This window comes from Amblyraja radiata, chromosome 2 (assembly GCF_010909765.2).
Source record: "Amblyraja radiata isolate CabotCenter1 chromosome 2, sAmbRad1.1.pri, whole genome shotgun sequence".
Classification (NCBI taxonomy): Eukaryota; Metazoa; Chordata; class Chondrichthyes; order Rajiformes; family Rajidae; genus Amblyraja; species Amblyraja radiata.
This window is the reverse complement of record NC_045957.1, coordinates 22,884,876-22,909,075: the sequence shown is the minus strand read 5'-3', so window position 1 is coordinate 22,909,075 and position 24,200 is coordinate 22,884,876. Positions and strand designations below refer to the sequence as shown.

The window sequence follows — 24,200 nt, the reverse complement described above, 5'->3', positions numbered from 1 at the left end:
CCGCGGGGGATGGCGCGTGCGGAGGGGGGTGGGGTGGAGAGGGGGATTTGCATCAATGATAATAGAGGAGCGCTCCCCCTTTTCAGCGGCTCTCGTCATCGCCCCGGCGCGTGCACGCACACTCTCTCTCTCTCTCTCTCGCGCGCGCGCTCGCTCGCTCACGCGGGGCCGAATTCCAACGACACACATACACAATGGAGAACAGAGGGCAGCTGACGTGTCGCGCCACGCCGTGACGTGTACGGCACGGAGACGTCACGATTGACGTCGGCTGCATTCCAGCCGCTCTTATGGAGATACCGGCGTTCGTCCAATCGGCGAGCAGCTCCTGCAGCCCCCGCCCCCTCCTCAAACATAAATGACGCTGACAAAGTGAGGGAATTGTACTGATATCTGTCTGCACATAAACAAAGGCACATTGCAATCGGAGCAGCGTTCACAACACACGAGAAAAGGGGGCAGAGCAGCAGTTTCAAGCACTTTTATCCACTGATGAACTCGCGTGAAGGAGAAGAAGACTCCGGATCTGCACCAGAACTAAATCATTCATTGGATGTGATATTTTAAAGACAACTGTTTCTGGATAATACCCATGATTAAGCTTGGACATCTACTCGCAACTTGGAAGGCTATTTGATTACATGTAAAGACGGAACCGTCACAGCAAGCAAGTACGTATCAATAAGTTACTAACTGGACATCATAAAAGTTTGAAAGGATATGCTGTAGGACGAGTAATTCAAAGAGATGTCATGATTTTGCTTTGTTAACGCTGATTGGAATATACCCTGGAACTTGTCCTTTTATGCCGTCCCCTGTGTCTTGAGAATTTATGGGTTAATCAACTGCTTTGGCGTGTGTGACAATCGGAGATCGGCGGGTATTAAGGTATTCCTGGTAGTTGTCATGGTAATGTAATGCTGCAGGCTGGGTGTTTGGTATGATGTTGTGAATTGCTTCGATTTGCCTTACACTTTTCTATGCATATAAATAGTTCTCGTGAAAGTGTATGGTTATTTAGTGTCTATTTGATTCCACTGCAAACGTATTCTGAAGAGGTTATCGTGCCGGTTTGTTTATAAAGCTGATATGTAATGCACTGGAACAGAATTAATACTGATTATTATTCCGCACGTTGGTTTTTGACATGGTCCTAAATATTCAAAGTTTCAGTTAAGAAACGACGCCTCCTAATTGTAGACTCTTGATCCGACACGTGTGATCATCTATGGATCTGGTCTAAGTTTTATCTTCAAATGGTTATGTATTTTATTAATAGTTTCGCTTTCAGAAGTGCGTCTACTTAACTTTTACTTTTAGTTGAGTAATATTTTGCAGCAGTAAGATAAGCACGCTTCTTGTATAAGTGTGTAGATTAGGTATTTAAATTGGACGTTCCAGTACTGGAATATTGAAATGTATTCTTATTAACGAGATTAGAAAGTGTAAGGTTGCGAGCGGACGATTCAACAGTCCAAATCTTCAATTGACAGATGACTGACTGCAAATGTCATATTTCAGCGAAGGCCAGCCATGGCACGACACTGTCAGAAAGTCATTAAACGGGGACTGACCATCGTATTTAGTGCCATAGAATATATTAATTGGGAGATCAGCAATCAAACATCATTACCCAGTCCCTATAACCACACGGTAACTATATCTTCCATTGTGGCATTGGTGGATATCCTGGTGGATATCTTGACAGGTTTGTTTGAAATTGAAAGGACAGGAATGTTCAGTGTATTGTATCTGCTGGAAGTAAGATAGCGGATTGGGAGACTTTAATAATTTTCTGGGACATGCTTTCCGCAACTAGGTGACTTGTAATTGTGTTACAAGTATGGCCACTCAGCTATGAAAACCTCATGCTCCAAGGGCGTTACGCTTATTCAATTTGGTTGTATTTCATACGTTTATAGCATTTAATTTCTCATAATTGTTAATTATACTTCCCTGCCACGGGCGGTTGGCTGACGCCCAGCGAAGCTTGTGTATTGGTCTTTTTGCAATAGGTTTTCTCTCACACTCATACTCGCACTCGCACATAATTTACGCTAAATTAAGATATCCCCGCGGTTTGTATTATGGCCCGGCTGCTGTATGGGAGAAGGGGGCAGCTGGTAACGAGAAGAATGTTTAAAGAGAGCTTGCCAGTTCTCTAGGTAACCAGCTGATTTAGAGCATTCCTCTGAGAGAGACATAATGTGCAAAAGAGTCAACCAATATATCGTTAAATATAGTCTTGACGGAATTGAGTTTACGTTTAAACTCAATTGCAAACTATTAAGAACATTTCAAGAAGTTAAGGAGAGAGCGGTCTGGGGGAAAAAACGAATTCCCTTTAACGTGAATGTAAAAGATTAAAGACAACATAGTAACCCTGATTACGGGATGTCCTTTCCCATTTCCAGGGAGGGTTTCCTGGAGACGCGCAGGTGACGGCGGGTGGGAGGATGGCAGGGATAAAATTTGCACGAAAGCGCCTAGGTGCGATTTCGTACCTGGCCCAGTATTAAACTGCTCATGGAACTGTTATCCGATTATCTAAATACCCGGACAATCTGATAGGGAAGAATTACATTTTTCAAGAGATGGGAAAAACGTATGGAAGAGAACGGCTTTTGGGCAGTTACTTCAATTAGGATCTCTAATTGGTTTATATTATGGGTGCTTTATGGTTGTCACTGTATCTGACACTAAACTCTTAGCCTTGGTCATATAAAGGAGTAGACACAAAATGCTGGAGTAATTCAGCGGGACAGGCAGCATCTCTGGAGAGAAGGAATGGGTGACGTTTCGGGTCGAGACCCTTCAACACCCTTCTCGACCCGAAACGTCACCCATTCCTTCTCTCCAGAGATGTTGCCTGTCTCGCCGAGTTACTCCAAGATTTTGTGAACCAGCATCTGCAGTTCCTTCCTACTCATATAAAGGAGTATGTTGATTGGCACTGTTTTGGCCAGCTAAGCGGTAGATGTTTGTTAAATTAAAATGTTACCGCGTTATGTCCTTGTTAAACTTACCATAAAGATAAAATAAAGATATCTCTTCAACTTTGGAAAGTTTTGAGACGGACGTCACGTTAAATAAATTGAGAGGGGGCGCTACAACTCCACTAACCGAGATCGATTCCTGGCGACGAGTAGGACAAACGGTGGCAAAGGTTAAATGGTGCCCGTTTAATATCGCCGTGGGCGTTTCTGTGAATGTTTCAACCCATTGACTTAGTAAAATACTCGGTGATCAGCAGGCATGTCGGACAGTCGTGTTTCTTCCCATAGCGACACATTACATTGAGAGTATGTGTGCAGCAACACTGGCGCTTAACCCTAGATACCAGAGACTGGGCCACTCTGACATCTAGGCGAAGGCAGGAAGCACAAGAGTAGCTGACCATCGCTGTCCAACTCTAACCGAGGGAGATAACCTATTTCGCCGTGGTCACTGCACCAACCGAGAGTGGGGTGCTCGCTTCGTCTGAGTTGAGTTTCTATTCACCTAAGTTTCCGCTATGCTGAATCGACGTCCATACATTTGTGAAGAGGGGCTGGTATTTTAAGTTTGTGCAAAATGCAGTCAATTTGAGGCAGTATATTTTCTTGACAAACATTTTAGAATATATCCTACGTTCGTTCTCATGTAGGTGGTCAATTTTAGAGTATAGGAAGGAACTGCGGATTTTTAAACCGTCTGAAGAAGGGTCTCGACCCGAAACGTCACCCATTCCTTCTCTCCACATATGTCGCCTGTCCCACTGAGTTACTCCAGCATTCTGTGTCTATCTTTGGTCAGTTTTTAGAGAATTGTTTTCCTGGTGTTTCTATTGAACTGTTGATATTGTGTGATCTTTTGTCAGGGATCCCATTCTCCGATGTCCTTTCACTGGTCTGGACATTTCACAATTCCTCCAACTCTGACGCCTTGTTATTCTCTGCAGATCTTGGTTCGCAAGAACTTCCCCCAGCGAGTCCGAGCGCCGACTCAGTGCTTCGAAGTGCCGAGAGCGGCCAATCCAGAGACTACGCATCGACAGCGGCCGAGCCTCTGGCAGTCCACCGAGCCAACATTCAGCGAGCCACATATCTCCCTCCCTCAGCACACACAGGTACACACTGGAGGCTACATGCTTGTATGTAAACAGCACAATACACCCACAAGTGTATCACACACGTGAAGAATCAGGAGAGTGTCCAAGTGCCTTGTTGTGGGGAGTGAGGGGGTGGAAACAGGTGTTCACGGGCACATCACTTTATTTTTCGTTCTCGTGGCATTCGGTTATTTCTCGGCTGTTTACTTTCTTGTCTTGCATTCATTCTTCTGTTTTCCCCATTTCCACTTTAATGTCATTTCTCAGTGGATCACTTGGAAATGTGGTAACATACTGAGAGTCTTTGGATTTTCTGGCCTTAAATCTAGAGATCCGGGAGATGAGTTGGTTAGGGTTCGACATATCCTAAAATCTGACCAAGAAAAGAGAACAAAAGTATCCTGAAAATAATCGCCATCCCTCCATGTAGAAACAAGCACGTATGCAGACAGGGCCCTTGTATTAAACTAAAAAAGTAGAAACTTGCCTATTATATCCAGGGGTCAGATACATAGACAATGGTGGGACTGTCATATGATGAAAGAATGGAGCGACTGGACTTGTATTCACTGGAATTTAGAAGGATGAGATGGGATCTTATAGAAACATGAAACATTATTAAGGATTGGACACGCTAGATGCAGGAAACATGTTCCCGATGTTGGGGGAGTCCAGAACCAGGGACCACAGTTTAAGAATAAGCGATAGGCCATTTAGAACTGAGATTAGGACACACTTTTTCACCCAGAGAGTTGTGAATCTGTGGAATTCTCTGCCTCAGAAGGCAGTGGAGGCCGATTCACTGGATGCATTCAAAAGCGAGCTAGATAGAGCTCTTAGGGCGAGCGGAATCAAGTGGTATCGGGAGAAGGCAGGAACGGGGTACTGATTGTGGATGATCAGCCATGATCACATTGAATGGCGGTGCTGGCTCGAAGCGTCGAATGGCCTCCACCTGCACCTATTGTCTATGTATCTATGACACAAAAAGCTGGAGTAACTCAGGGGGTCAGGTAGCATATGTATGAAGGATTTTCATATCGGTGTATGAAGGATTTTATGTATCTATGGACTTTGTGCATCTATGGACTGTGTCGTACATAGCTCTATTTATACAGAACTATTCAAAAATACTTAGACAGATACACCCTTCAGGAGTCTAAATGTCACAAGAAACAGCAGAGGAATATACAAAGCTAAATGCGCAGTAGTCCCTTTAGCTGAATATAACAAATGCATGTAGAGGAATGTGCACAGACAGACTTTATGCACCGATCATGTGTCGATAAAGGCGAATGAATCTACTGTAACATAAACCTTAATAATGGCTGGTGTAGGATGGAACTGCAGATGCTGGTTTACACCGACGGTAGACACAAAGTGCTGGAGTAACTCAGCTGGACAGGTAGCGTCTCTGGAGAGAAGGAATGGGTGACGTTTCGGCTTGACCATTCCTTCTAGCCTGAATGTCTGGATTATCTTGTTAAATCAATTTATCTATAATTGTTTATCTACTCTACAGACCCATCTCCAGTTATTTGTTCTTTGTGCATCGTTCTAACTGGTATAATCTATTCATTCCTAGCTAGTACCGGAATTGTCGGATATACGCTGTCTCTTTTATAGTGGAAACTAGAAGTAGATTTCGATAAATATCTCGTCGAAATACGACATGTTCTATTGCGCATTTCTTGCTGGAAATCCTCTTTGCCCTTAGCTACACTTGGTTGGTGATTTCGCTTCTGTCAGGAATATTTCGAACAATCTATTGATAAAACAATATGACTTCTGTTTAGTCACACCCTGCGAACGGGTTGGTTAACAGGGGGGCAAAACTCATAAGGGCATAGATGATAGGAACAGAATTAGGCCATTCGGCCCATCAAGTCTACTCCGCCATTCAATCATGGCTGATCTATCTCTCCTATACCTCCTAACCCCATTCTCCGGCCTTCTCCCAATAACCCCTGACACCGGTACCAATCAAATCGGCGTCTTTGTAACGAATTTCAAAAATCATTGCACGTTTCCGACGTCTGGCTGTGTGAGCAGCTTATCTCATCACTAAACGGAAATATTGAAGTGATCTGGCAATATTACGGAGAAGATAATTTACTTTATATAAATGTTTGTACAGTGAGCAATAATGCCCCTTCCCCCAAAGCCGGACACGCGCAGGTATTTTCTACTACATTTTTTCCCGCAAGTTTTCTGAAAGCAGAGAACATACGTAGGGTTATGCACCAGGCTACACATGTGCAAAGTGCAGTGTCATAGATGCAGTTATCCGCAGTTGTGTATTTAAGAATAAGCTCGGTCAAAGTGGAGGCCATGAAGAGTTATATATCACTTACTACCAAATGAATGCGGAGAATTTTAACCTTTGAATACAAGGAACTGCAGATGTCGGTTTACAAAACCCCCACAAAGTGCTGGAGTAACTCAGCGGTTCGGGCAGCATCTCTGGAGAACATGGATAGGCGTCGGCTCCTGAACTGAATTTTAACTTTTAATGGATGGATGAATTCCATAAATGAGGATTAACTACAAGAGGAAAATGTGCCAGTGAGATGCAATTATCTTAGTTAAAGTTAGTAATATACACCTGATCTGTCGGGTTAGTTTTGATAGAATAACGATTCTTTTCTTCAACAGTGTGAATGTATACAAAGCAAGCAGTGTAGATGCTAATTATCCAAAACAAAACGAATGTAAGAGATTATAGCAAATTAAATCTCAGTGTTCCCACCTTTTATTAATTTCAGAATGTTTGTTTCTCCTCAGACATGCCCTGTGTGCAGACTCAGTACAGCTCGTCGCCACAAGGTGCCAGCTTTGCAGCTCAGAGTTATGCTTATGGTGGGGATTACAGCTCTGACTTTGTGCACACTGAATCCCCCTACATGAAGTTTGGCATGGACATGGGCAGCACTGAAATCACAGCCACGACGTCCTTGCCCAGTTTCAGTACCTTCATGGAGACTGGCTACTCGGGCAGTTACGAGTTCAAACCATCGTGCGTGTATCAAATGCACTCTTCTTCCTCGCACAGACCCCTCATTAAACTGGAGGATGCCTCCCATCACAGCTACCAGCCATCGATTCAACATCAAACGGAGGATATCATGCCGTCGACCTCCATTTACTTCAAGCAGTCTCCCCCGTCAACTCCAACAACGCCGCAGTTCACAACTTCGCAGCCGTCCATATGGGATGAGTCTCACACGTTGCCTCCAGTGGTCCAGACCTGCATGGGCTCGGGTCATATGTTGGATGCCTCATCTCTGAAGAACGCACCACCGCGGTTTCCAGTGTTCACCTTCAAGCAGTCTCCGCCACACACTCCGGCCTCCAGCAGCCACATGTGTTACGAGCCCACACTGAACATGCCTATAGGAGCCGAGAGTGCGTCAGCACAGTCCGTCATGGACACTCATCAATACCCGCTACACTTAGTCAAGGGGTCCGGTTTGGGCTTCCACCCAATGGCTGTTGGCCAGAGTAGTCAAAGCCTACCCTCTCCCCCGAACAGAGGGTCATCTTCTGCAGAGGGGATGTGTGCTGTCTGTGGAGACAATGCAGCCTGTCAGCATTATGGAGTCAGGACCTGCGAGGGATGCAAGGGGTTCTTCAAGGTACCGCGTTTCTTAATGTTGTCAAATACAGTACATCCCTCAATCACGCATTTTGCAAAGGAAGTTTTATTTTTAAACTTTGTAGTTGCTTGCAAAGGTAAACAATATATTACAAAAGCCCAACACAGCTTGTAGGCAAAATAACGTCATACTGCTGTGATATACATACCATTCGAATGCTGACATTTTAAGATAAGTTGAACTTGTTTACTTTGGTGAACCGATTGCACCCCGGTGCTTTTAGAAGTGGTAACAAGTCCTCAGTGTAAGTTGCAACGAGAAGAATCTCAAGGCTAATAGCATGTTGTTGGGCGCTTTGTGACTGCTAAAATTAAATCGACCCTTCATTATTCAAGTAATTTTTAGATACATCATGCTGGAATTGTACACTTTTATTGCTGCTTGTCATCTTATCGAATCCAAATACATTCCAGGAAATGAACAATGTTTAAGAGGCGTTTAGACAGGCATATGGATAAGCAGGGAATGGAAGGATATGGACCATATGAGGCAGATGGGAGTAGTTTATGTTGGCTTCATGTTCAGCACAGACATTGTGGGTCGAATGGCCTATTACATGTTCTATATATGAAATGTTTAGGGAGAAAACACATTTGTTGACGAGGTTGAGGTTCATTGTACACCAACCATCACTACCAAAGCAGGAAAGTGTTTGACAAAAACTAGCTGAGCAATTCCCCATTGGCGATCAATTTAGGGCCACCTTGTAGAAAGGCTGTGAAGGCATTTGAAAGGATCCAGAAAGTACCATGAGAATGGTTCTTGGCTTGAGGAGCAGAGTTACCAGGACAAGCTGGGGCTACTTTCTTTGAAGAGAATGCCTATGGGAGATGTGACGAGATGTCTGGACATAATGAATAGTGGAAGGCTGTTACCATTGCTGGAAGGGTCGTGGACTAGGTTTAAATTAGGGGAAGGGGGATGGAAAATTAAGAGTACATGAGGACAAACCTTTGTAGGCAGCATATGTTAAAATCTGAAATGCACTGTCTGCAGATGTGGTGGAGGAAAGTTCCATTGTGGAACTAGACAGATATAGGTTATGGCAATGGCAAAGTCAGCAAGGACATGGAGAAAAGGCCTGTGGGTTGATCTGGTACAGCAGGCACCAGCATGATGGGTAGAATAGTTTCCTGTGCTGCAAGCATTCTCTATGCTTTATGAAAAACCACTTCATGAATAATATGACAAATGACAGCTGCGGTCTGGAAAGTGAAAATATTTCACAGGAATTTAAGACCTGGAAAGAACACTTAGTTATAACAAAATGAGTTGCTAAGATGATCATGCTAAAACACTAATATAATTGGAAATGAAATATCAGAAATAAACGAGTACCACTAAAATAGTAAAATGCCATACAGCGTTTCTCCACCTTATTGTAGATACTGTGTCTTCTGCTAACCTGTAACATTACACCTGAACAACGTATTTGGAAATCTATCTTATTCTTCATATTTGCACTTATCACAGCCAGAATTAAGTCTAATAGGATATGAAATGCACTAAACAGCTGCGCTGTAACTTCAGACTGGCTGGAATAATATCTCAACTGTGGTGCAAGGGCCGAGTCTCGCTTTCAAAAGTGTGAATCAGATGTTTCATCTTCGGACTTAATACAATGAAAAACATATCCCAAGCAGTTCATTGTTGCCAGGAATTAATTAGCTTAATTTGTCAATTTAGCTTTTCTTCCTACATTTATTACAGAATTGTTTTGTTTGTACAGACACAGTGATTCAGCATTTTTTCAGCCTGATCAATAATCCTGTGTAAACAAGCAAAATGGAGATTCCCTAATTCCAGACTATGTAAACAAAAAGTCTATTCTCTGCCCAGAAGCAGGTTTAAATTCCGTACAACTAACCCGTTAGCAATTATCCGTACAGCTTAACCCGTTAGTAATTATCTAGCTATATCTTGCTTTTTGTAAAAAGATGTATAGTATTTAATTAAAATTTGACACTGAATGTGATTTGAAATGTACTGATCAGTCTTGATTAGCGAAATCCAAGCTAGTTTAATTCTTATTTTAAAGCTCTGCTAGTTAAAGAAAAGCTACTACCTACCATTTCAAATTTCTTTAATAAGGCCAGTAATCACCCCGGGAATAAGTCAAGTGGAAAATGATCCCCAAAGGTATATTAGAAGAGAGGGATATTATGCTCGACGGTATAATGTGATGACCCGGTAATTTCAGAAATAATTCTATCATTTAAAGCTGCCTGTCTCTTGAGAGTTTCTCCACCACGAATCTGACTGATTCTCATTGTCAGGAGCTAACACCAGTAAAATTGTTTTCCTGCAGGCTAACGTGTTAGGAAATTAATTTTATCTAATTATCCGAGTAGCTTTGGCGCATTTCATATCATAATTAGAGTCGGCTTTGTCAGCTAAATTTTGCTCAGGAAACATTCTGTATTAACATTTGTTTTTCTTTTTGCAGAGGACGGTGCAAAAAAATGCAAAATATGTTTGCCTAGCGAATAAAAATTGTCCTGTGGACAAGAGGCGGCGTAATCGATGCCAGTACTGCAGGTTCCAGAAATGTCTCAGCGTAGGGATGGTTAAAGAAGGTGAGTGCTGTCAACTGTCAGAGTACAACACCAGCCTCCCATGCCGATCTAATCCACTCTACCCTCTCATTGTAATGAAACACTAAAGGTCAGACCGTGGGGGTTAACATTTGCTTAATTGCTTGCCGATGATTTGCCAGTGTTCTGAATGGGTGTGCTAATGGCGATTTATAGTAACAGATTGATTAAACAGGATAATACCAATCTACAGGTTTTAACAGTCTACTCTGTACATTTCCTGTTTTTTTTTAAACATCTTCAAAAGCATGCTGCAAATAGCTAGTGGGCCAGGAAGGTAATATAGGCTATTCGGAATGTACCAGTGAGGAAACCCAAATAACAAATAGAAAAACCACAATTCATTCTGCTTATATATCAAAGGCAACATAACTTTCATGTTTTATCAAATTAAAGATCCCTAGATTCAAAAAGGCTTTACAAAAAAATTACACTGTGCAGCATAAAATATAATTGCAACAAATTTAACCCACATTCTAAACAATGTGAATGCTAATACAGAAAATGATATTTTGTAATTATATTTCAGTTATTTCATTCTCAATCTTTATGACGTGTGATTTGTATGTTGGAAATTGGAACTTTTTTGACTTGGTCTCTCTTTCTCCAGTGGTCCGTACCGATAGTTTAAAAGGGAGAAGGGGTCGTCTGCCTTCCAAACCAAAGAGCCCTCTCCAGGAGCCATCCCCACCCTCTCCTCCAATCAGTTTTATGAATGCCCTTGTGCGGGCACTTGTGGACTCCACCCCCAACAGTCACAATTACTCCCAGGTAAGCAACGATCTGTACAAATGTCAACATAGTGAGAGAAGTACATAGCATCTAATACCATGGGCAACAAAGCTGCCATTGTGAAACGAGAAGTGCATTCCATTACTTTTTAAATTAATTGATAATTGCTAGACATATACTTTAGTACATCTAATTGTGTAATCTTCTATCAAAATCCTTAAAACTCTGTACTTCCGATTTAGAAATACAACTGTGTCGTCTTACGTTGCATTGTAGAACTGAATGAATATTCATTTTTATGAAAAAGTGGTAATTGTTCCTGGGCCATTTGGTAAATGTTATGGTATCTAATAGCTTCAGTTTCACTTCAGTTTATTGTCACGAGTACAGAGGTACAGTGAAAAGCTTTTGTTGCATATTATCCAGTCAGCAGAAAGAGAATACATGATTACAATTGAGTCATTATGGTGTATTGGTACATGATAAGGGAATAAAGTTTAATGCAAGGTTAAGCCTTGCACTGCTATTTATTAATTAGAAAGTCATGGTTCTGTAATGAAGCAAATGGTACACACATCCATATGATCCCAAGTTTATAGACAAACATTTTCTCCGGTTAGCAGGAGTTTTATCATAAAAGATTTAAGATTTCAATTAAATGATCAGAGGGGAAATAGATGGTTGAAGTTCTTTAACAATGACATTCCCTGCAAATACATCTAAAAGTATCAATATTTCTATTCTTTGCCGCTGAGGTTGTACCATTTTCCACATTTGATATCTTCAGTTTATTTTATTTGCAAGAAAAAGAACAATTATTTGCAGAGTCGCTCATTGTTAATTGTTTTCAAAGACAGAAACCCGTGATTTTTGTATTTTAATAGTAAAAAAAAACCTTTACCCTCGCAATGAAGGAACAAAGTTGTTCCAGTAATTAAACCTATGTCTGACAAATTAGGTTAGTTTTATACCAACAATAAAACTTGCAATTAGTACAAATGGATTTTAGATTTTTTTTTTAATGTTGGAATTTTTAAGGTATTTTGAAATGGAAGCTCAGAATCGGTTCAATGCTCTTCAAAACTTTGCTTGGTGGTGTATGGTATCATCTTTAAAACATATTTCTTCAGAGATATTTTATCATTTCATCAATAGTCTTATCGACAATTTAAAGTTTACAGAATATTTCGATTTAATATAATTTGGACATTCTGATAATTTCCTAGAATATTGTTTGCTCAAATCAGTAGCATTGAAGCGTCTTTTGCATCTGAGTAGACGAGCAATGTCTATGTGAATATATATGATTGTCACATGCTTCTGGAGATTATTTAAATTCAATAAGTTTGTTCAATTATCGTTAACAACTGATAACTGTTTTCTTAAATACAATTTAGATATGATTCATTGTTATTTATGCCCTACAATAATGCTTTATGATGTACCCAAAACTGATTTCTAATAATATTGAAAATGATCTCCTTGAAAAACTAAATAATAGAATTAAATTTCTATTATTAGAAAAAGGATTTCTAATAATATTGAAAATAAACTCAATCATTCTATAGAGAAAAATAATGTTTTGTAGCTCAAACCCTTTTTGCTCAATAATATCACATTTCAAAAACCTTGTGAATCTCTTTATTACTTATTGCAATTTTGCTATTTGGAAAATTAAATTTGCTTTCATGACTTTGACTGATGTGTTATTCCTTCCCTGCAGTTCTGTGCTACTGAACAGCCAACAACTGGAAATGATGCTGAGTATGTGCGTCAGTTCTATGAACTCCTTGCTACCTCGATGGAGGTCACTCAGAATTGGGCTGAAAAATTACCTGGATTCAGTGAACTTCCGAAGGAAGATAAGACTTTCCTCATTGAATCTGCCTTCCTCGAACTCTTTGTACTGAGACTTTCTCACAGGTAAATTTGATGGTTTCCAAGCGTAAATTTATATTTTTAAGAGTTTTTTCACAAAATCAGATTAGAATATATCCTTTAAATGATAATGCATAATTTATTGATGCCCCTCCTGCTGGAAATAATAATCTGCAACTAATCAGTGGTATATGGAAGATATTTTTAAAAGATATAAGGTTTTGATATACAGTAAACCCTTGTTATAATGGACCATAGAAGGGGTTTGGGAATGGTGTCCATTATTGTCGATTGTCTGCTATAACCGAGTAAGGGTATTATCATTGTAAGTAGGTGGAACAAGAACTGCAGATGAGGGTCAATACACAAAAGGACACAAACTGCTCAAGTAACTCAGCGTCTGGAGAACATGGATAGGTGACGTTGTGACCCTTCATCAGACTGATTCAGTCTGCCGAGTTACTCCAGCATTTTGTGTTGTTTCACCTGAAAATGAGGCGCCCATGCCTTCTTCACCAGCTATCACAACGTCTGGTTGATGCAGCTGTTGTTGCGGCACACATTGTAGCTCCTGGCCATCAACTCTTTGTTTAGGCTGCTGCCAACGGCAAGATGTGCTCGGTCACCAAGGGGCCCTCTCCCCTCTCACCAGCTGCTGCTACTTCCTGTTGGCCGTCACTTTGTCTGCTCCCTGCTCCACCGTCGCCACCTCTTCCTCCCTCTCCCAAACAGTCACCAACATCTTCCAAGGTGGAGTATGTCGGCGAATCCATCGGAGAAGGAAGAGGCGTTGACTGTGGAGGGGGAGATGCCGAGTGGCTAGATCGACGGGAGGAGGAGCAGTGGAGGGGGCAGCGGACAAAGCTACTGCTGACAGGAAAAAGTGGCAGCTGGTGAGAGGGAACCCCACAGTGACAGGTGGCGGTGGCCTGAAGAGAGCGCTGTTCTCAGGGGCTACAATGTGAGCCACAACAACAGCAGCATTCACCGGACTGTGCGGTGAATGAAGAAAGGCTCGCTGGCGAACCTTGTGAGCCAGAGGTGGCATCCGAAGACGGGCCTGTAAGCGGCTGTGGAAGCTGTGCGAGCCTGGGGGTGACGTCAGCAGGTCCGTCCGCTACAACCAAAATCTGTTATAAAGGGATCCATTAAAATGAGGGTTTACTGTATTGGAAATGTGCAGTAAATCATTTAGCAGGTAAGGAAAATAGATCAGATGTCTCTTTTATTGCTTCAACTTTAGTACATTGCGTTACTGAAATTGTTGCAGTAATTTTACTTGTACACATAATGGAATTTCTTCCAATCTCCTTGTAAAGTTATGAAGATTATCAGCTATAATAAACATTTCCAATGTTAATTGTCTTGAGAACATGTGAGACAGTCATCTCATTTAACCAATTTTATTTTCTGTTGTAAATTTGGAGATTACTCAAAAGATTTTATCATTCCTTTCCTCTTTGTGTTGTGTGGCAGATATTGAACAAAATTTTACTCTGGAGTTTCTCTTTGCTTCGTACTTTGTCGCTTGTTTTAATCAACGGTGGCTTGAAATGGGTCCCTGTGGCAAGCAAAGTGAAAGCAAAACAAAATAAATTAGGCAACAAATAATTAACTAAGGAAGTGTTTTTCGAATTAAACCAAATCATGGTTTCAAATTTTGTGAAATGTGCATTATAGTTTCTATCTAAGGCAATTAGATGTTGAATAATTCAGGAAGTGGATGCTGCAGAACAATCTAACAGCACTGCTATTCTCCAGGATTAGAAATCAGGCCTTTTTCATAGCTCATTTGCCAATACTCTGTCCCTGTCCATTCCTATAGATATAACATGTACTAAATGTAATGTACATCAATGTGTTGTAACCAAACAAGAATTGTAACAGCTATTATATTGGTCGAGTACATGTTTTAATGGTTTCCGTACTGGTGCAGAATGTGGAATGTATGATTATATTCGCTAAAATGGTCAGATAATGAACTCCAAAATTATAATCCTGTAATTTTAATCATTATTTACAGATCTGCCCCAGCAGAGGATAAGTTTATGTTCTGTAATGGACTTGTTTTGCATCGACTTCAGTGCCTTCGTGGATTTGGTGAATGGCTTGATACAATCAAGGAATTCTCTACAAATTTGCAAAGCCTTAATTTTGATGTTTCAACATTTGCATGTCTAGCAGTTCTAGTTATGATTACAGGTAGGAATTTCCAACTTTTTACCAGGATTTTCCATTGATTATCATACCAGTTGTCAGTCTCATCTCTCTCTCTCTCTCTCTCTCTATCTTAAGTTAAATGTTAAAGTTGTAAAAATCAGTATTTTGATTTATTTTTTACTTTGATATCTGATGCAATATCAATTTTTTTATTTTTTTTTGCTGGCTTTATGATTTATTCTTGTGGCCTTTTAAATATATTTCAGCTAACTGTGGTTTTGTTTGCATTTTTTTTTTCATATTAAGTTGGCCAGTTCAGATTTCCTGCCGTTCATTTGCTCAGGACACTCTTTAAACATTTGCTTCATTACTCCATGCCCCTTGTGATATTCATTTACTGCATCTGCATGAATCTATTTTATAAGCCCACATTGCAATGTTTTAGACACAACTGAAAGCAAGCTAGGTGAAGATGACTAAGCAGGAGAAAAAAAACTATTGGCTATTTTGGGTTAATTCTTAGATCATACAAGTCCTCGTAAGGAATCCTAGATTGAGTGTTTGTATTATTATCAGCTATACTGCATGCTGATCTCATAGTAACTGATGCTATCCTTGCTAATCATAGGTTTGGGATTTTATGTACCTATTTTAGGAATAATTTTATATTCTAAGTTTATATTATATATTACTGTTCGTGTTTGATGTCTGTAGAAGTTCGATTGAGCAGGTTCAATATCTTTACCAGAATGGCCTTGCATTCAGCTAACAGAAGGCATGTAGGGTCCACATGGATTTAGCTTTTCCTTCAGAATTGAAAACTCCTTCCCAGCGCATTCTCATGATTAGGCCTCAGCCTAGCTTCTTACAAATGTCAGATCAAGACAAATTTCCTTGCCAGAGTAGGGTAGATATCTTAAGTGTTGTTGTTGTTGTTGTTGTTGTACCATCCTAAATTTAAGATGCTGTGTAGCACCAGATACTTTATTCACCAGGCCAGTCTCTAAACTTACTAATTTTGAAATTGAAACTACATACATATGGGAAGCATTCAAATTATTTTTTTCTCATGACATTACAGTTCAGGTAGGACAGTAAGTGCAAAAATAAACAATTTGCAATATTACTCAGAAATAATTCTCTGTTATAGTCTCAAAATTAAACTCCAATGTGGCTTACAGTATACATTAAACACTGATTGATGTAAGAATATTATTTCTATTTGTATAGGATCTTTGGAACAATTTGGAATTAATTCCACTATCCTGTTCTCTCCCTATCTCTGCTTCAAACCAATTATCATGTTTTTTCTTTAAGAGATGCAGCTGTCTCTATTTTAAATTGCTGTGTCAACTAATAAATATTTTGCAGAAAATTAGGCGATGTGAAATTATCCTAATAGTCAAGGATGTGCCTATGATGGATCTTTCCATCTTATCAGCTTTACAACAAATTTAGTAAGATAAGGAATGGGAAATCTTACAATATTCTTAAGGGATTGGACAGGCTAGATGCAGGAAGATTGTTCCCGATGTTGGGAAAGTCCAGAACAAGGGGTCACAGTTTAAGGATAAGGGGGAAATCTTTTAGGACCGAGATGAGAAAAACATTTTTCACACAGAGAGTGGTGAATCTCTGGAATTCTCTGCCACAGGTAGTTGAGGCCAGTTCATTGGCTATATTTAAGAAGGAGTTAGATGTGACCCTTGTGGCTAAAGGTATCAGGGGGTATGGAGAGAAGGCAGGTACAGGATACTGAGTTGGATGATCAGCCATGATCATATTGAATGGCGGTGCAGGCTGAAAGGGCAGCAAGTATACTAAACGTTGGGCAGCATAGTGTCACAATTGATAGAAGTGCTGCCTCACTATCTCCTGTGCTGTATGTGTGGACTTTGCATGTTTTACTTGTGACCAAATTGGTTTCTTCCTGGTGCTCCAGTTACCCCCCCCCCCCCCCCCAGCTTGCCACATCCCAAAGGTGTGCAGATGGGTGGGTTAAGTGGCCACTGTAAATTGCCCCCAGTGAGTGGATGAGTGATAGATTCTGTGTGGGGAGGGGGAAATTAGTCAGTTCTTACGATTGAAGTGAGATATCGGGTTTATACAGGATATTCATGTAAATTGATAGTTGCCACAGATTTGGTGGATTAAAGGATCTGTTTCTGTGCTGTATGACTCGATGCCTGTAAAAGACGGCTTCATTTTGTTATTAAAAAGTCTTGGTTCACACAGTAAAAATCAATCCTAAATTTTTCTTAAACATAACTTTAGATTCAACAATTTTCTGATGTTTTGAGATTATATATTTTTAAATTGTATTCAATGGGTGGTGGCTATATGGAACGAACTGCCAGGTGCGGTAGTTGAGACAGGTATTATTAGAGCATTTAAAAGACGTTTGCACAGATACATGGATAGGAAATGTTTAGAGGGATGTGGGCACATAGAACCAGATTAGATGGGACATCTTGGTCAGCATGGACCAAGGGGCCTGTTTCTGTGCTGTATGACTCAATGACCTGTGACAGCACCTTCTCCCTTTGGATGTCGCTCTGATCCCTTTAACTGGTCGCATGCCAGAAGTGGCCAATTCCCAGCATTATTACTATTGGTTGGCCACTTGAACTTGGTCAGCCTACATTCTATAAAACCTAGGCAATCGAGTCAAAGAAATAGACTGGAGGAGAGCAAGCAAGGGAGATAAAATGGGTTGGATCCCTCCTGGATGTGTTCCCCTGTCACAGATCCAAGGTAGACTGAGCCACTGGGACAGACCAAGACCACCAGTGCCACCATGTGGTCAAGACTAGACAACCTGGGAAGAAGCCCTACTGCCAGCGCCTCTACCTGAGGCTAATGCCCCTGTCCCACTTAGGAAACCTGAACGGAAACCTTTGGAGACATTGCTACCCACCCAAGTTTTCCGTGCGGTTCCCAGAGGTTCCCGGAGGTTTTTGTCAGTCTCCCTACCTGCTTCCGCTACCTGCAACCTCCGGGAACCGCACGGAAACCTTGGGTGGGGCGTAAAGTCTCCAGAGGTTTCCGTTCGGGTTTCCTAAGTGGGACAGGGGCATGAGTCTGAGTAGCCAGGGCAAGCCTGAGATGCCAGAACCTCTTCCTGCTCAAGACAATGAGGGACTATGCTCACACACACACACACACACACACAGAGGCAATGACAGGCCGCTAAGATAATCCAGAGATGGCCATCAGCACCTCTCCAAGCCCAAAGCTGAGCTGCCATGAAGTCTATATGTACCATCAGCCACTCCATTCGAGGCAAACTGCAGGAAGAAGCCTGAGATTGGCACGCCTCCACCTTCACAGACCAAAACTAAGCTGCTGGGACAAGCCCGAGATAGCCAACATCATTGCACATGTGATCTGACAGTGAGGGACAGCGCCCCCATGTGGCCCTGGACTTTCTTACCACTGTAAATGGAATAAACCATGTGGGTTCACCCTAGTGTGAATGTCAGTGTGGTCACTCTCGAACCCCCACGTCGTTCCCCTGATGCCACAGACTGTATTATGTTAAATTAATTCAAAGTATTCCAATTTGGAAGTTTTGAAACTTTCACTTGTAGGATTCTGAATGTAATGCCCACAGCAAATCCCACAGTCTCTCATTTACACCATCTTCTATTCATTATGTCCATCAGTCTTCCCATTGTCTCAAGATTCAACAGTCAGGGGGGTTTCATTGTCATATGTCCCGAAACGGAACAATGAAATTATTTCTTGCAGCAGCACAACAGCTTCTTCCCTACAACCGTTAGACTATTAAACATTACAAACTCCAAATAAGCTCTGAACTACATAGACTTGGGGCCATTATCTTTGACTTTGCACAGTTAGTGTTTGCATCAATGCGCTGGGTCCAGGACAAATTCACACATTACTTACTTGTGACAGGCGGTTCTACCTCTATTATTCTTTCAGGTAGTGAATTCCAGGCTCTTCCCAAATTCTGGGTCATAATATGTCCTCCTACCCATTACATAGAAAAGGACTGCACAGGAACAGGCCCCTCAGCCCATAATCTCTGTACCAGACATGATGCCAACATAAACTAATCTCATCTCGTCCTTTCATCAACCAACATCTGCGGTATTAATTTTGACCTTGACCTTTTGACATTCACCCTCGTCCTCAAGTTTTCTGCATTCAGTCAGTGATATCCTTGACCTTGCACCAGGGAGGCAACATATTGAACTGAAATCAGCTCTGTAGCATCATTGATGTAGCATGAAATCCTAAGGTATTTTAAAGGAGCATTATCAATTAAATAATTTATATTGAACCCCCTTGGGAGGAACAGGACAAGACCTTTTGGAACGTGGTGATTTGGGATTTAAGGCTGATCTATCTCTCCCTCCTAACCCCGTTCTTCTGCCCCCCCCCCCATAACCTCTGACACCCGTACTAATCAAGAAATTGATCATCAAGCAGATTGATAAAGGGCTATGTCTACAGGAGAGGTTACGAGTCACCAATACTTTCGCGGACATTAGGAGAATGAAAGGTGATCTCATTGAACGATTTGATAATGTTGGATGCTGAGTGGCTGTTTCCTTTGACTGCAGAGTCTAGAACTATGGATTTGATCTCATGATAAGAGGCTGGCCTCTTAACACCAGGACCAGATCTGGAACTAAAATCGAGGTTCCAAAACTAATAACTTGCTAATTGATTGTATCCATAAAATGGTATAATTAGGATTGAATATTTTGAAAAAGTCAGAAATTAAATGCAAACCATGCGGATATTGCATATCTATTATGAGAGCAAAATATTTAGCATCTTGACAGTAATATTATCTGTTTTGTCTGCACAGATCGCCATGGGTTAAAAGAACCAAAGAAAGTGGAAGAGTTGCAATCCCAAATCATTGGTTGCTTGAAGGAACACATGTTTTGTAGCCCTGGAGAAAGCAAAGGGCAGCCGTTATCCAAGATAGTGGGGATCATACCTCAGCTGCGCTCTCTCTGCATGCAGGGGCTCCAACGCATTTTCTACCTAAAACTGGAGGACCTGGTGCCACCCCCAGCCATCATCGACAAACTGTTTCTGGATACACTGCCTTTTTGAGATGTGTTGCCTCTTTTGTTTTTCTTGACAAATACACATTTCTGTAACCAAGTGGATTGTGTTTGGGGGGGAGGGGGGGCGGGCGGGGGGTAAACAGCTGGTGCTCTGGCCTCTGTACCCAACAAAGCAGCTCTTAATGTCCATACCCAAGAATATTTCCTGGCTCTTTATTCTGGAGGATCCTATACGTTAAACGGTCTGCTTGCTGCTTTTGGGAATGCTAGCACAGCTCCTTGGGAACGAAACCTGATTGAAATGGTTTATCTGACTTTTTCTTTCAATCTGCAAACGTATCTTCCCAAAATTCTTGGGTGACTGATATAACATTTTAAAAAATGTTAACAAAAAAGTTGTTACAAGGATAGTATGCTTTTTATTGTGATTGATGCCTTTAGTATAGCTCCTGATGTGTCATAGAAACAGCAAGCGGTGGTGCGAGGAGTCACGTCTGATGAAGAGTTCTGTTTTTAGAATGCAGTTATGAAAGCCTGTAGGCTCACCTGTCCAAGTGCAATTCTTTTGAAAGTGCTAGAAACTTCAAGAAGTTTATTTTGATGGTTTTGTTTTTTCAAACTCTAATTTATTGTAATACTAAAGGAATTTGATGAAATACAAGAAACTATTGGCACTAACTTTACTGACAAAGTTACCTGAACTTGATTTATAGTGATAATGTGTACCAATTTAAAAGTACAAATGTTGCAGGGACACTTTGTGTACCAGAAGAGCATATATATATATATATATAAAGTATATATATATGGGAGTCAGGAGTGGGTGCGTGTGGGAAACCCATTTTAACTTTTACAATCTTTAACAAAGTGTTTTAAGGATGATTGTGTACAGTTTGGACAGAAGGATATCAAAATAAAGGAAAGACCAGATCTACCAAGTCAGAATTAGTTGTTCCACCAGCCGACTTTACAAATCCAGCAGGTCCTACTGAATACTGTAGTTGTAAGAATGTAGGTGCTAGTAGGATGCAGTCAGCTGCATTAAACATTCCGTGTTTGTAAAAGTTTTTTTTGTATGATGTTTATACTGTTGATGCCATATACTAATACAAAAATACTTTTGTTGCATAATGTCTTTTTCTATAAAGATTATATGCATGTTATTGTAATGGCTTTTGCTTGTATTTATTGCGACGATTGCTGGTTGCTCAGAGTAACTCTGCAGGCTGAATTCAGGAACCTTAGCTGTTAAAGGGGCAGTGCCTTGCTTTTGACAACAGAGTGAATTCACAAACCATCTCTGTGCTCCCTTAGCATCCTATAGTGTTCTATTGTGTTAACCTGTGTGTTTTCAAATGTTGAGTACATTGTACATAGATATGTAAATTAAAACATTAAATTGAATAACATTTTATCATAAGACACTTGACTTTGGAAGATTCTCTGAAATTTATCTTGTGTGCACAATTTATGCATCATTTCTGATTATGGTACTTTACACCTATCTCTTAACTTATATTTTAGTTTTTATTTGAACAAAAGTCACGTCAATGAACAAAACATGTTCAACGTTATTAATTAGTTTAGTCACCTTCAATACGTTATTTCTCTATTACCTCTGACTACAGATGTCCCTTCACCAGGAACGTTCACCAATAAACACAAGATGTAATATAAAAGTAGCCAATGAGGTATCTAAGATTTATGAGGGTAACTCAATTAGTTCACTGATGCTTGACTGCTGGTAGAAATGTGTCTTGCAGGATCTCACAGACTAGAACTTTGTGTTCTGAATATCTTAACGTAAATACAACAGATGGGGTGCATTCCATAAATTTTAGTATAATTATAGTCTCTAAACTAAACTAAACTCAAAGTGGCACCTCACCAGCTGCCACACATGTTCTGTATGGTCAACAGGCTGCCTGCACTGTCACCACCTCTGCCAGTGCGCTGGATGCCAGAAATTGTGCCAGAGGCCACAATGGACAAGCAGCGTGGCCCAAGGGCAGGTGGCCAACAATTTCAGAGCAATAAATGATTGATTATTATTATTATTTAAATTGAACTACGGGCCTGCTGGTATTTCTATTTTTAACAACTTCATTCTAAACACTGCACTGTGAAATATTTTATTACTAAGTATTACCTGATCTGTGCTTTATCACTTTCTATTATTGTATTCATTTATAAAATTTTAAATGAACGTTATATCATACAGGGCAATATATGGAATATAAAGGTCATGATACACAGCTTGTCAAGTGAAATTCATGTTAAAATTGTTTTAATTTTGTATTTACTTTATTATTCTTTATCCTTTGCTCTTCCTTGTCTTGCACTGATGGAATCAGGTTACACATTCCATAAAGTTAGTGGGGTTTTTTTGAGATTCCCACAATATTTTTAATATCTCACATTCGCAACTGACTATGGTATTTCTGATGTAGACAAAAATGCTGGAGGAACTCAGCGGGTGAGGCAGCATCTATGGAGCGAAGGAATAGGTGACGTTCCGGGTCGAGACCCTTCTTCAGACCTCGACCCAAAACGTCACTTATTCCTTCGCTCCATAGATGCTGCCTCACACGCTGAGTTTCTCCAGCATTTTTGTCTACCTTCGATTTTTCCAGCATCTGCAGTTCTTTCTTAAACATGGTATTTCTGATAATATGTGATAAAAAGCATATGAATATCACCCTGTTTAAAAATTTAGTATCTGTCTAACGCACTGGCTCAACTTATTCATAGAGGAGTCTGTACCTATGAGACCACACCTGGCGTAAATGTGCACTTTTGATCTCCTTGCTTAGGAAGGGATATACTTGCTTCGAGGGAAGTGTGTCAAAGGTATATCAGATTGATTTCTTGGCTGGCAGGGCTGTTGTATGAGGTAATGTTATGTCAACTAGTTTGTATTGTGAGGTGTATGTTAGTATGGATCGAAGATTGGCTGTTACATAGAAAACAGGCTCACTGTAAATAAGTATTTTTCAGGAGGGAAGGATATAACTAGTGGAGTGCCCCACGCATCTGTGCTTGTCCTTCCATTATTTTTATTATTTATACTACTAATCTGAAGTGGGAGTGGAGGGAAAGGCAGCCAAGTTTGCTGATAATATAAAAGTAGGTGAGAGGGCATGTTGCAATGAGGATATTAGGATTCTGCAAAAGGGTATAGATAAGTTCAGTGATGGGACGAAACGTGACGAGTGGAGTTAGTGGTTGAAGGTGTGAGGTCATGCACTTCAGCAAGAAGAACTGAAAGGCAGATTGTTGTCTTTTTGTCTTTCTGAAAATGAGTGTCGTACAGAGGGATCTATTTGCTTTTGTGTATGAATCCCAAACATTAGCAGCAAGGGAGGCAAATACTTCGGAAGGTAAACGGTACAATGGGTTTTGTTGCAAGAGGGTTACATTTAGAAATAGGGACGTATTGTTTCAATTGTATAAGATGTTGGTGAAACTACACTTGGGCTTACTGGGCAGTTTTGGTCTCATTGTTTAAAAATGGATATATCCTAGCATTGGAGACAGTCCAGAAGATATTCATTAAGCTAATGCTATGGTTGAGGGTGTTGTCCTGTCTTGAGAGGCTAAAGAAGTGGATCTGTATTCTTTAGAAGAGTTTAGGAAAATGTGGCCTGATCTTTCTGAAATATATTGGTCTCTAAGGGGCATGACTGAGTACATGATGTAATGTTTCCATGAGTGGGAGAACAAGGGGACAAAGTTACAAGATGAGGAGAAGCTCATTATAACTGAATATAGAACAAGACAGCACAGGGGAAAAGCCCTTTGGCCCACAATGCCTATCCCGAACATGATGCCAAGTTAATCTAATCTCCTCTGCATGCACATGTTCTCGTATCCCTCTGTTCCTTACATATAAAACTTGCCCTGCATATGTCTTTTAAACTGAGGTGCATAGGAATTTCTTCTTACAAAAGGTGGTGAAACTCTGCAATTCTGTACCCCAGTGGATGTTTAGTTGAGTTTAGTTCAGAGATACAGCGTGGAAAAAGGCCCTATGGCCCACCAA

General features: G+C 40.7%; 1 protein-coding gene across 2 annotated transcripts; it reads left to right on the top strand.

The window, feature by feature from the left end:
• The first annotated feature begins 326 nt into the window (after positions 1-326).
• nr4a3 (nuclear receptor subfamily 4 group A member 3) lies at positions 327-21,578 on the top strand. Of its 2 annotated transcripts, XM_033043123.1 has the most exons (8): positions 327-671; positions 3,941-4,108; positions 6,875-7,725; positions 10,193-10,322; positions 10,951-11,111; positions 12,796-12,995; positions 14,974-15,152; positions 19,951-21,578. In XM_033043123.1, exons 3-8 carry the CDS (start codon positions 6,877-6,879, stop codon positions 20,202-20,204), a joined length of 1,773 nt encoding a protein of 590 aa, XP_032899014.1. In that variant the 5' UTR covers positions 327-671; positions 3,941-4,108; positions 6,875-6,876; the 3' UTR covers positions 20,205-21,578. The 2 variants fall into 2 exon arrangements, with proteins under 2 accessions (XP_032899014.1, XP_032899019.1); XM_033043128.1 differs by lacking the exon at positions 3,941-4,108.
• The last annotated feature ends 2,622 nt before the right edge of the window (positions 21,579-24,200 follow it).

Coding starts and splice junctions, on each gene's coding strand:
- nr4a3 (XM_033043128.1), top strand. CDS start 6,877: ATGCCCTGTGTGCAGACTCAGTACAGCTCGTCGCCACAAGGTGCCAGC. Junction 7,726..10,192: donor GATGCAAGGGGTTCTTCAAG/GTACCGCGTTTC, acceptor TTCTTTTTGCAG/AGGACGGTGCAAAAAAATGC. Junction 11,112..12,795: donor ACAGTCACAATTACTCCCAG/GTAAGCAACGAT, acceptor CCTTCCCTGCAG/TTCTGTGCTACTGAACAGCC.